Source organism: Aquarana catesbeiana, linkage group LG05, assembly GCF_042186555.1.
Source record: "Aquarana catesbeiana isolate 2022-GZ linkage group LG05, ASM4218655v1, whole genome shotgun sequence".
NCBI lineage: Eukaryota > Metazoa > Chordata > Amphibia > Anura > Ranidae > Aquarana > Aquarana catesbeiana.
The window spans coordinates 653,443,922-653,456,289 of NC_133328.1; the positions used below are offsets into that span (position 1 = coordinate 653,443,922).

Genomic DNA, 12,368 nt, shown 5'->3' on the forward strand with positions numbered 1-12,368 from the left:
CAGCTACTGTCCCAGACCAGCTATTGTCCCACACAGCAACAGTCCCTGACCAGCTACTGTCCCAGACCAGCTACTGTCCTAGACCATCTACAGTCCAAGACCAGCTACTGTCTCAGACCAGCTACTGTCCCAGACCATCTATAGTCCAAGACCAGCTACTGTCCAAGACCAGCTACTTTCCCAGACCAGCTACTGTCCCAGACCAGCTATTGTCCCACACAGCAACAGTCCTAGACCAGCTACAGTCTCCGACCAGCTACTGTCCCAGACCATCTACAGTCCAAGACCAGCTACTGTCCCAGACCAGCTACAGTCTCAGACCAGCTACTGTCTCAAACCAGCTACTGTCTCAGACCAGCTACTGTCTCAGACCATCTACAGTCCCAGACCAGCTATTGTCTCAGACCAGCTACTGTCCCAGACCAGCTACAGTTCCAGACCAGCTACAGTCTAATGACCCGTACACACGGTCGGATTTTCCGACGGAAAATGTGTGATAGGACCTTGTTGTCGGAAATTCCGACCGTGTGTGGGCTCCATCACACATTTTCCATCGGATTTTCCGACACACAAAGTTTGAGAGTAGGATATAAAATTTTCCGACAACAAAATCTTTTGTTGTCGGAAATTCCGATCGTGTGTACACAAATCCGACGGACAAAGTGCCACGCATGCTCAGAATAAATAAAGAGATGAAAGCTATTGGCCACTGCCCCGTTTATAGTCCCGACTTACGTATTTTACGTCACCGCGTTTAGAACGATCGGATTTTCCGACAACTTTGTGTGACCGTGTGTATGCAAGACAAGTTTGAGACAACATCCGTCGGAAAAAATCCTAGGATTTTGTTGTCGGAATGTCCGATCAATGTCCGATCAATGTCCGACCGTGTGTACAGGGCATAAGACCAGCTACAGTCCCAGACCTCTGGTTAACAGAGGACAGAATTAAAATTAGACTTGAGAAACTTAACATTAATAATTCACCGGGACCAGATGGCTTGCATCCGAGGGTACTTAGGGAACTCAGTCAGGTGATTGCCAGACCGTTGTTCCCAATTTTTACAGACAGTCTATTGACTGGAATGGTACCAGCTGATTGGAGAAAAGCCAATGTAGCACTAATATTTAAAAAGGGCTCAAAAAACATCCCTGGGAATTACAGACCAGTTAGCCTAACATCATTAGTATGTAAACTCTTGGAGGGGATGATAAGGGACTATATACAAGATTTTAGTAATAAGAACGGTATCATTAGCAGTAATCAGCATGGATTCATGAAGAATCGTTCTTGCCAAACCAATCTATTAACCTTCTATGAGGAGGTGAGTTGCCATCTAGATAAAGGAAGGCCCGTAGACGTGATGTATCTGGATTTTGCAAAAGCATTTGACACAGTTCCCCATAAACGTTTACTGTACAAAATAAGGTCCGTTGGCATGGACCATAGGGTGAGTACATGGATTGAAAACTGGCTACAAGGGCGAGTTCAGAGGGTGGTGATAAATGGGGAGTACTCAGAATGGTCAGGGGTGGGTAGTGGGGTCCCCCAGGGTTCTGTGCTGGGACCAATCCTATTTAATTTGTTCATAAACGATCTGGAGGATGGGATAAACAGTTCAATCTCTGTATTTGCAGACGATACTAAGCTAAGCAGGGCAATAACTTCTCCGCAGGATGTGGAAATCTTGCAAAAAGACCTGAACAAATGAATGGGGGAGGGGCGACTACATGGCAAATGAGGTTCAATGTAGAAAAATGTAAAATAATGGATTTGGGTGGTAAAAATCTGAATGCAATCTATAGACTGGGGGGAGAACCTCTGGGGGGATCTAGGATGGAAAAGGACCTGGGGGTCCTAGTAGATGATAGGCTCAGCAATGGCAGGCAATGCCAAGCTACTGCTAATAAAGCAAACAGAATATTGGCATTAAAAGGGGATCAACTCCAGAGATAAAACGATAATTCTCCCACTCTACAAGACTCTGGTCCGGCCGCACCTGGAGTATGCTGTCCAGTTCTGGGCACCAGTCCTCAGGAAGGATGTACTGGAAATGGAGCGACTACAAAGAAGGGCAACAAAGCTAATAAAGGGTCTGGAGGATCTTAGTTATGAGGAAAGGTTGTGAGCTCTGAACTTATTCTCTCTGGAGAAGAGACGCTTGAGAGGGGATATGATTTCATTATATAAATACCGGACTGGTGACCCCTCAATATATAAATACCGGACTGGTGACCCCACAATATACAAATACCGGACTGGTGACCCCACAATATATAAATACCGGACTGGTGACCCCACAATATACAAATACCGGACTGGTGACCCCACAATATATAAATACCGGACTGGTGACCCCACAATATACAAATACCGGACTGGTGACCCCACAATATATAAATACCGGACTGGTGACCCCACAATATACAAATACCGGACTGGTGACCCCACAATATATAAATACCGGACTGGTGACCCCACAATATACAAATACCGGACTGGTGACCCCACAATATATAAATACCGGACTGGTGACCCCACAATATACAAATACCGGACTGGTGACCCCACAATATATAAATACCAGACTGGTGACCCCACAATATATAAATACCGGACTGGTAACTCCCCAATATATAAATACCGGACTGGTGACCCCACAATATATAAATACCGGACTGGTGACCCCACAATATACAAATACCGGACTGGTGACCCCACAATATATAAATACCAGACTGGTGACCCCACAATATACAAATACCGGACTGGTGACCCCACAATAGGGAGAAAACTTTTTTCGCAGAAGAGAGTTTAATAAGACTCGTGGCCACTCATTACAATTAGAAGAAAAGAGGTTTAACCTTAAACTACGTAGAGGGTTCTTTACTGTAAGAGCGGCAAGGATGTGGAATTCCCTTCCACAGGCGGTGGTCTCAGCGGGAGCATTGATAGCTTCAAGAAACTATTAGATAATCACCTGAATGACCGCAATATACAGGGATATATAATGTAATACTGACACATAATCACACACATAGGTTGGACTTGATGGACTTGTGTCTTTTTTCAACCTCACCTACTATGTAACTATAGCAACAGTCCCAGACCAGATACAGTTCCAGACACATGGTACTCACCACCTCCCATCACACATGGTACTCACCACCTCCCATCACACATGGTACTCACCACCTCCCATCACACATGGTACTCACCATCCCCCATCACACATGGTACTCACCATCCCCCATCACACATGGTACTCACCACCTCCCATCACACATGGTACTCACCATCTCCCATCACACATGGTACTCACCACCTCCCATCACACATGGTACTCACCACCTCCCATCACACATGGTACTCACCATCCCCCATCACACATGGTACTCACCATCCCCCATCACACATGGTACTCACCATCCCCCATCACACATGGTACTCACCATCCCCCATCACACATGGTACTCACCACCTCCCATCACACATGGTACTCACCATCTCCCATCACACATGGTACTCACCATCCCCCATCACACATGGTACTCATCATCCCCCATCACACATGGTACTCACCACCTCTCATCACCTCCCATCGCACATGGTACTTACCACCTCCTATCACACATGGTACTCACCATCCCCCATCACACATGGTACTCACCATCCCCCATCACACATGGTACTCACCACCTCCCATCACACATGGTACTCACCACCTCTCATCACCTCCCATCGCACATGGTACTTACCACCTCCTATCACACATGGTACTCACCACCTCCCATCACACATGGTACTCACCATCTCCCATCACACATGGTACTCATCATCCCCCATCCCGCATGGTACTCACCACCTCCCAACACACGTGGTACTCACCACCTCCCATCACACATGGTACTCACCATCCCCCATCACACATGGTACTCACCATCCCCCATCACACATGGTACTCACCACCTCTCATCACCTCTCATCACACATGGTACTCACCACCTCCCATCACACGTGGTACTCACCACCTCCCATCACACATGGTACTCAGCATCCCCCATTGCACATGGTACTCACCATCACACATGGTACTCACCATCCCCCATCACACATGGTACTCACCACCTCTCATCACCTCTCATCACACATGGTACTCACCACCTCTCATCACCTCTCATCACACATGGTACTCACCACCTCCCAACACACATGGTACATCACACTCACCATCTCTCATCACACATGGTACTCACCATCTCCCATCACACATGGTACTCACCACCTCCCATCACACATGGTACTCATCATCCCCCATCACACATGGTATTCACCACCTCCCATCACACATGGTATTCATCATCCCCCATCACACATGGTACTCACCACCTCCCATCACACATGGTACTCATCATCCCCCATCACACATGGTACTCACCACCTCCCAACATACATAGTACTCATCATCCCCCATCACACATGGTACTCACCACCTCCCATCACACATGGTACTCACCACCTCCCATCACACATGGTACTCACCACCTCCCATCACACATGGTACTCACCACCTCCCATCACACATGGTACTCATCATCCCCCATCACACATGGTACTCATCATCCCCCATCACACATGGTACTCATCATCCCCCATCACACATGGTACTCACCACCTCCCAACATACATAGTACTCATCATCTCCCATCACCCATGGTACTCACCACCTCTCATCACACATAGTACTCCTCATCCCCCATCACACATGGTACTCACCACCTCCCATCACACATGGTACTCACCACCTCCCATCACACATGGTACTCACCATCTCCCATCACACATGGTACTCACCACCTTCCAACACACATGGTACTCACCATGTCTCATCACACATGGTATCCACCACCTCTGATCACACATGGTACCCACCACCTCTGATCACACATGGTACCCACCACCTCTCATCACCTCTCATCACACATAGTACTCCTCATCCCCCATCACACATGGTACTCACCACCTCCCATCACACATGGTCCTCACCATGTCTCATCACACATGGTACCCACCACCTCTGATCACACATGGTACTCACCACCTCTCATCACCTCTCATCACACATAGTACTCCTCATCCCCCATCACACATGGTACTCACCACCTCCCATCACACATGGTACTCACCATCTCCCATCACACATAGTACTCATCATCCCCCATCACACATGGTACTCACCACCTCCCATCACACATGGTACTCATCATCCCCCATCACACATGGTACTCACCACCTCCCATCACACATGGTACTCACCACCTCCCATCACACATGGTACTCATCATCCCCCATCACACATGGTACTCACCACCTCCCATCACACATGGTACTCACCACCTCCCATCACACATGGTACTCACCACCTCCCAACACACATGGTACATCACACTCACCATCTCTCATCACACATGGTACTCACCATCTCCCATCACACATGGTACTCACCACCTCCCATCACACATGGTACTCATCATCCCCCATCACACATGGTATTCACCACCTCCCATCACACATGGTATTCATCATCCCCCATCACACATGGTACTCACCACCTCCCATCACACATGGTACTCATCATCCCCCATCACACATGGTACTCACCACCTCCCAACATACATAGTACTCATCATCCCCCATCACACATGGTACTCACCACCTCCCATCACACATGGTACTCACCACCTCCCATCACACATGGTACTCACCACCTCCCATCACACATGGTACTCACCACCTCCCATCACACATGGTACTCATCATCCCCCATCACACATGGTACTCATCATCCCCCATCACACATGGTACTCATCATCCCCCATCACACATGGTACTCACCACCTCCCAACATACATAGTACTCATCATCTCCCATCACCCATGGTACTCACCACCTCTCATCACACATAGTACTCCTCATCCCCCATCACACATGGTACTCACCACCTCCCATCACACATGGTACTCACCACCTCCCATCACACATGGTACTCACCATCTCCCATCACACATGGTACTCACCACCTCCCAACACACATGGTACTCACCATGTCTCATCACACATGGTATCCACCACCTCTGATCACACATGGTACCCACCACCTCTGATCACACATGGTACCCACCACCTCTCATCACCTCTCATCACACATAGTACTCCTCATCCCCCATCACACATGGTACTCACCACCTCCCATCACACATGGTCCTCACCATGTCTCATCACACATGGTACCCACCACCTCTGATCACACATGGTACTCACCACCTCTCATCACCTCTCATCACACATAGTACTCCTCATCCCCCATCACACATGGTACTCACCACCTCCCATCACACATGGTACTCACCATCTCCCATCACACATAGTACTCATCATCCCCCATCACACATGGTACTCACCACCTCCCATCACACATGGTACTCATCATCCCCCATCACACATGGTACTCACCACCTCCCATCACACATGGTACTCACCACCTCCCATCACACATGGTACTCATCATCCCCCATCACACATGGTACTCACCACCTCCCATCACACATGGTACTCACCACCTCCCATCACACATGGTACTCACCACCTCCCAACACACATGGTACATCACACTCACCATCTCTCATCACACATGGTACTCACCATCTCCCATCACACATGGTACTCACCACCTCCCATCACACATGGTACTCATCATCCCCCATCACACATGGTATTCACCACCTCCCATCACACATGGTATTCATCATCCCCCATCACACATGGTACTCACCACCTCCCATCACACATGGTACTCATCATCCCCCATCACACATGGTACTCACCACCTCCCAACATACATAGTACTCATCATCCCCCATCACACATGGTACTCACCACCTCCCATCACACATGGTACTCACCACCTCCCATCACACATGGTACTCACCACCTCCCATCACACATGGTACTCACCACCTCCCATCACACATGGTACTCATCATCCCCCATCACACATGGTACTCATCATCCCCCATCACACATGGTACTCATCATCCCCCATCACACATGGTACTCACCACCTCCCAACATACATAGTACTCATCATCTCCCATCACCCATGGTACTCACCACCTCTCATCACACATAGTACTCCTCATCCCCCATCACACATGGTACTCACCACCTCCCATCACACATGGTACTCACCACCTCCCATCACACATGGTACTCACCATCTCCCATCACACATGGTACTCACCACCTCCCAACACACATGGTACTCACCATGTCTCATCACACATGGTATCCACCACCTCTGATCACACATGGTACCCACCACCTCTGATCACACATGGTACCCACCACCTCTCATCACCTCTCATCACACATAGTACTCCTCATCCCCCATCACACATGGTACTCACCACCTCCCATCACACATGGTCCTCACCATGTCTCATCACACATGGTACCCACCACCTCTGATCACACATGGTACTCACCACCTCTCATCACCTCTCATCACACATAGTACTCCTCATCCCCCATCACACATGGTACTCACCACCTCCCATCACACATGGTACTCACCATCTCCCATCACACATAGTACTCATCATCCCCCATCACACATGGTACTCACCACCTCCCATCACACATGGTACTCATCATCCCCCATCACACATGGTACTCACCACCTCCCATCACACATGGTACTCACCACCTCCCATCACACATGGTACTCATCATCCCCCATCACACATGGTACTCACCACCTCCCAACATACATAGTACTCATCATCCCCCATCACACATGGTACTCACCACCTCCCATCACACATGGTACTCACCACCTCCCATCACACATGGTACTCATCATCCCCCATCACACATGGTACTCACCACCTCCCATCACACATGGTACTCATCATCCCCCATCACACATGGTACTCACCACCTCCCATCACACATGGTACTCACCACCTCCCATCACACATGGTACTCATCATCCCCCATCACACATGGCACTCACCACCTCCCAACATACATAGTACTCATCATCTCCCATCACCCATGGTACTCACCACCTCTCATCACACATAGTACTCCTCATCCCCCATCACACATGGTACTCACCACCTCCCATCACACATGGTACTCACCACCTCCCATCACACATGGTACTCATCATCCCCCATCACACATGGTACTCACCACCTCCCATCACACATGGTACTCACCACCTCCCAACACACATGGTACTCACCATGTCTCATCACACATGGTACCCACCACCTCTGATCACACATGGTACCCACCACCTCTGATCACACATGGTACCCACCACCTCTCATCACACATAGTACTCATCATCCCCCATCACACATGGTACTCACCACCTCCCATCACACATGGTACTCACCATGTCTCATCACACATGGTACCCACCACCTCTGATCACACATGGTACTCATCATCCCCCATCACACATGGTACTCACCACCTCTCATCACCTCTCATCACACATAGTACTCCTCATCCCCCATCACACATGGTACTCACCACCTCCCATCACACATGGTACTCACCACCTCCCATCACACATGGTACTCACCATCTCCCATCACACATAGTACTCATCATCCCCCATCACACATGGTACTCACCACCTCCCATCACACATGGTACTCACCATGTCTCATCACACATGGTACCCACCACCTCTGATCACACATGGTACCCACCACCTCTCATCACACATGGTACTCATCAGTAGAGTAATAATCTAACATCACTCCCTGGACTCTGGGTTTCCCATCACCCACACTCTCTATCTATGGAAGGGCCCTCTTACACTGGAAGTCCTCCTCGCTGTAGCTCTTTCCCAGCTCTGTTGGACTCCGAGGATGAGCATCTTGCAGGATATCTTCAAATCTCTCCACAACAAGGGCCTGGATCACGTCTCCTTCCTCTTCATATTGAAGGGATGTCTGAGGGGAGAGTTCAGGAGGCGGCTGGAGACAGAGAAGACAGAAATGTTGGGATTAGTTTAGGTGATAATTATACGCCAATCTCCAGATATTGGATCATTAGAGTAGAAGAACCTCCTGGTCTGATACCTTTCCTGCAGCTCTTGGTCTTAGTTCTGTTGATAAAGTCAACGTCCAAATATTGGTATTATCACTACAAGGGAAATTCTGGTTTAAAGCAGTCCAAGCCTTCCAGGTGATCTACACACAGTGCAAAGATCCCCCAAACTTTCCTTCAGATCCTCACTTACATGCGAGTGTGTAGAGGGAAGGTCTGCTCTTAGTCTGGAATCTCTTGATCATTCGCTATATTCTAATAAGGAACGCTGAAACCCAGCCTCATCTTTAGAGACCCATCTCATATCTCACACAAGATGAAATGCTCAGTGCAGGTAACACAGGGCCATTCCTAGGGATGCTACATTCCATGCAAATGTAGAATTCTAGAGGAGAAGGGGGGTGGGGGGGGGAGCATGTGCTAGGAAAGACCATCTACAACCTCAGTATGGTTGCCATGGTTGCAAGGATGGGAAATTTGACTTTGTTGGCCAAGTATGCAAAGTTGTTGCTCTCCGGAGTGTAAGTTTCCAGGACAAGAAGCACCACAAAAAGTGGCCAAACAAGGGCAGGCTTTTCACATGAATATGGTGCTTTACACCACAGCAACCAGCCACAGATCTAATTAAACAGAACTGTTGCTACAGGTGATGGCACGGCATTGCTCTTTGCATATCGTTACCTTTAAATGGCCTTCTTTCTGATCCATGAAATGGCTGATAACTAATAATATCTCTACCTGCCTGAAATAGGTCACAGCAGAGGACACACAGGGTCAGATGAGGGGAACCATTCATCTGAGATTGGAAGCAATGGTAGAAGGGTGGAATCAGGCCAGGTGAGGTGCTAAAGTCAGAAAATTCATACTGAGCAATGGCTGGTTGGGTAGACCCATTGGTGGATCACTTACCTTCTCCATGTCCAGCAGTGAGGCTCAGGTACTAGCGGAGAGAGGAGAATGATCTGAAGTAAGACTGGAAGGAGGACATATGGAGGTAGGGCTGACATTGTGGGGACAATACCTCCCCTTCTAGCTTATCAGTATACAGTATGAGATTGTAGAGCGTCACAAGGGCACGGGGACATTAAGAAATATCTGAATTTCTTCCACATCAAATATTGACAATCTCAACAATGTCACTTGTAGTGCAGAGAATAATTCATGTGGAGATCATGAACTTCCGTCAGTTAGAGTTCCAGGAACCCAACTGTATGGACAGATGTCAATCCCAACTGTCTGTGTGTAGAACATCCCATACCTCATATGGTGTACAGTCCACGGGGTGCAGAACATCCCATACCTCATATAGTATACAGTCCACGGGGTGTAGAACATCCCATATCTCATATGGTGTACAGTCCACGGGGTGCAGAACATGCCATACCTCATATGGTGTACAGTCCACGGGGTGCAGAACATGCCATACCTCATATGGTGTACAGTCCACGGGGTGTAGAACATCCCATACCTCATATGGTGTACAGTCCACGGGGTGTAGAACATCCCATACCTCATATGGTGTACAGTCCACGGAGTGTAGAACATCCCATACCTCATATGGTGTACAGTCCACGGGGTGTAGAACATCCCATACCTCATATGGTGTACAGTCCACGGGGTGTAGAACATCCCATATCTCATATGGTGTACAGTCCACGGGGTGTAGAACATCCCATACCTCATATGGTGTACAGTCCACGGGTTGTAGAACATCCCATACCTCATATGGTGTACAGTCCACGGGGTGTAGAACATCCCATACCTCATATGGTGTACAGTCCACGTGGTGTAGAACATCCTATATCTCATATGGTGTACAGTCCACGGGGTGTAGAACATCCCATATCTCATATGGTGTACAGTCCACGGGGTGTAGAACATCCCATACCTCATATGGTGTACAGTCCACGGGGTGTAGAACATCCCATATCTCATATGGTGTACAGTCCACGGGGTGTAGAACATCCCATACCTCATATGGTGTACAGTCCACAGGGTGTAGAACATCCCATATCTCATATGGTGTACAGTCCACGGGGTGTAGAACATCCCATATCTCATATGGTGTACAGTCCACGGGGTGTAGAACATCCCATACCTCATATGGTGTACAGTCCACAGGGTGTAAAACATCCCATATCTCATATGGTGTACAGTCCACGGGGTGTAGAACATCCCATACCTCATATGGTGTACAGTCCACAGGGTGTAGAACATCCCATATCTCATATGGTGTACAGTCCACGGGGTGTAGAACATCCCATATCTCATATGGTGTACAGTCCATGGGGTGTAGAACATCCCATACCTCATATGGTGTACAGTCCACAGGGTGTAAAACATCCCATATCTCATATGGTGTACAGTCCACGGGGTGTAGAACATCCCATACCTCATATGGTGTACAGCCCACGGGGTGCAGAACATTCCATACCTCATACGGTGTACAGTCCACGGGGGCCAGAACATTCCATACCTCATATGGTGTACAGTCCATGGGGTGCAGAACATTCCATACCTCATACGGTGTACAGTCCACGGGGGCCAGAACATTCCATACCTCATATGGTGTACAGTCCACGGGGTGCAGAACATTCCATACCTCATATGGTGTACAGTCCACGGGGTGCAGAACATCCCATACCTCATATGGTGTACAGCCCACGGGGTGCAGAACATTCCATACCTCATATGGTGTACAGTCCATGGGGTGCAGAACATTCCATACCTCATACGGTGTACAGTCCACGGGGTGCAGAACACTCCATAACTCATATGGTGTACAGTCCACGGGGTGCAGAACATGGCCCATGGCATGTAGTCCATGGTCCACTAATAACATTCCAACAGCCCATTGGCTTAAGAGCATAACCCAGTCTTACAGCCCAGGGCATACAGAGCCCATGTATTGTCCACTGAGTACAACTGTGTACAGGGGTCATTGGAGCCGGTTTTAGGAGTTCATCTTCTCATGAAGGCATCTCAACTGGTTCAGAAGGTAATCCATAGAAGGTGTCAGTCAGAGGGGTCCAGACACAAGCAGTAGAGGCTGGTCCCTGGTTGTAATGTAAGGGTCCAGACTGGAACAGTTGGATCCAGAATACAATGTCAGGGAAGAGTCAGATCCAGAATACAATCTCAGGTAAGAGTCAATCCAGAATACAATGTCAGAGAACAGTCAGATCCAGAATACAATGTCAGAGAACAGTCAGATCCAGAATACAATGTCAGAGAACAGT

At 48.6% G+C, this 12,368-nt stretch overlaps 1 protein-coding gene and 1 long non-coding RNA gene across 6 annotated transcripts in view; both read right to left on the reverse strand.

Annotated features, from left to right (window-relative positions):
- Positions 1–12,368, reverse strand: part of SLC4A2 (solute carrier family 4 member 2) — a 73,219-nt gene that overhangs the window by 47,907 nt on the left and 12,944 nt on the right. For 2 of the 3 annotated variants that reach the window (XM_073632600.1, XM_073632601.1), the window contains exon 2: positions 8,897–9,056. In XM_073632600.1, coding sequence (XP_073488701.1) covers positions 8,897–9,056 — 160 coding nt within the window. Of the gene's footprint in view, positions 1–8,896; positions 9,057–10,038; positions 10,179–12,368 lie in introns of those variants that run through there. The other variant, XM_073632602.1, reaches the window with a different exon arrangement.
- LOC141145720 (uncharacterized) lies at positions 2,730–8,890 on the reverse strand. Of its 3 annotated transcripts, none has more exons than XR_012244621.1 (3): positions 8,260–8,890; positions 5,424–8,181; positions 2,730–4,164 (listed from the first exon to the last, which is right to left on the reverse strand). It is a non-coding gene; the product is annotated as an uncharacterized lncRNA (long non-coding RNA). The 3 variants fall into 3 exon arrangements; XR_012244622.1 differs by having other exon boundaries at positions 2,731–4,164; positions 5,424–7,417; positions 7,646–8,890; XR_012244620.1 differs by having other exon boundaries at positions 2,731–4,164; positions 5,424–6,194; positions 6,423–8,890.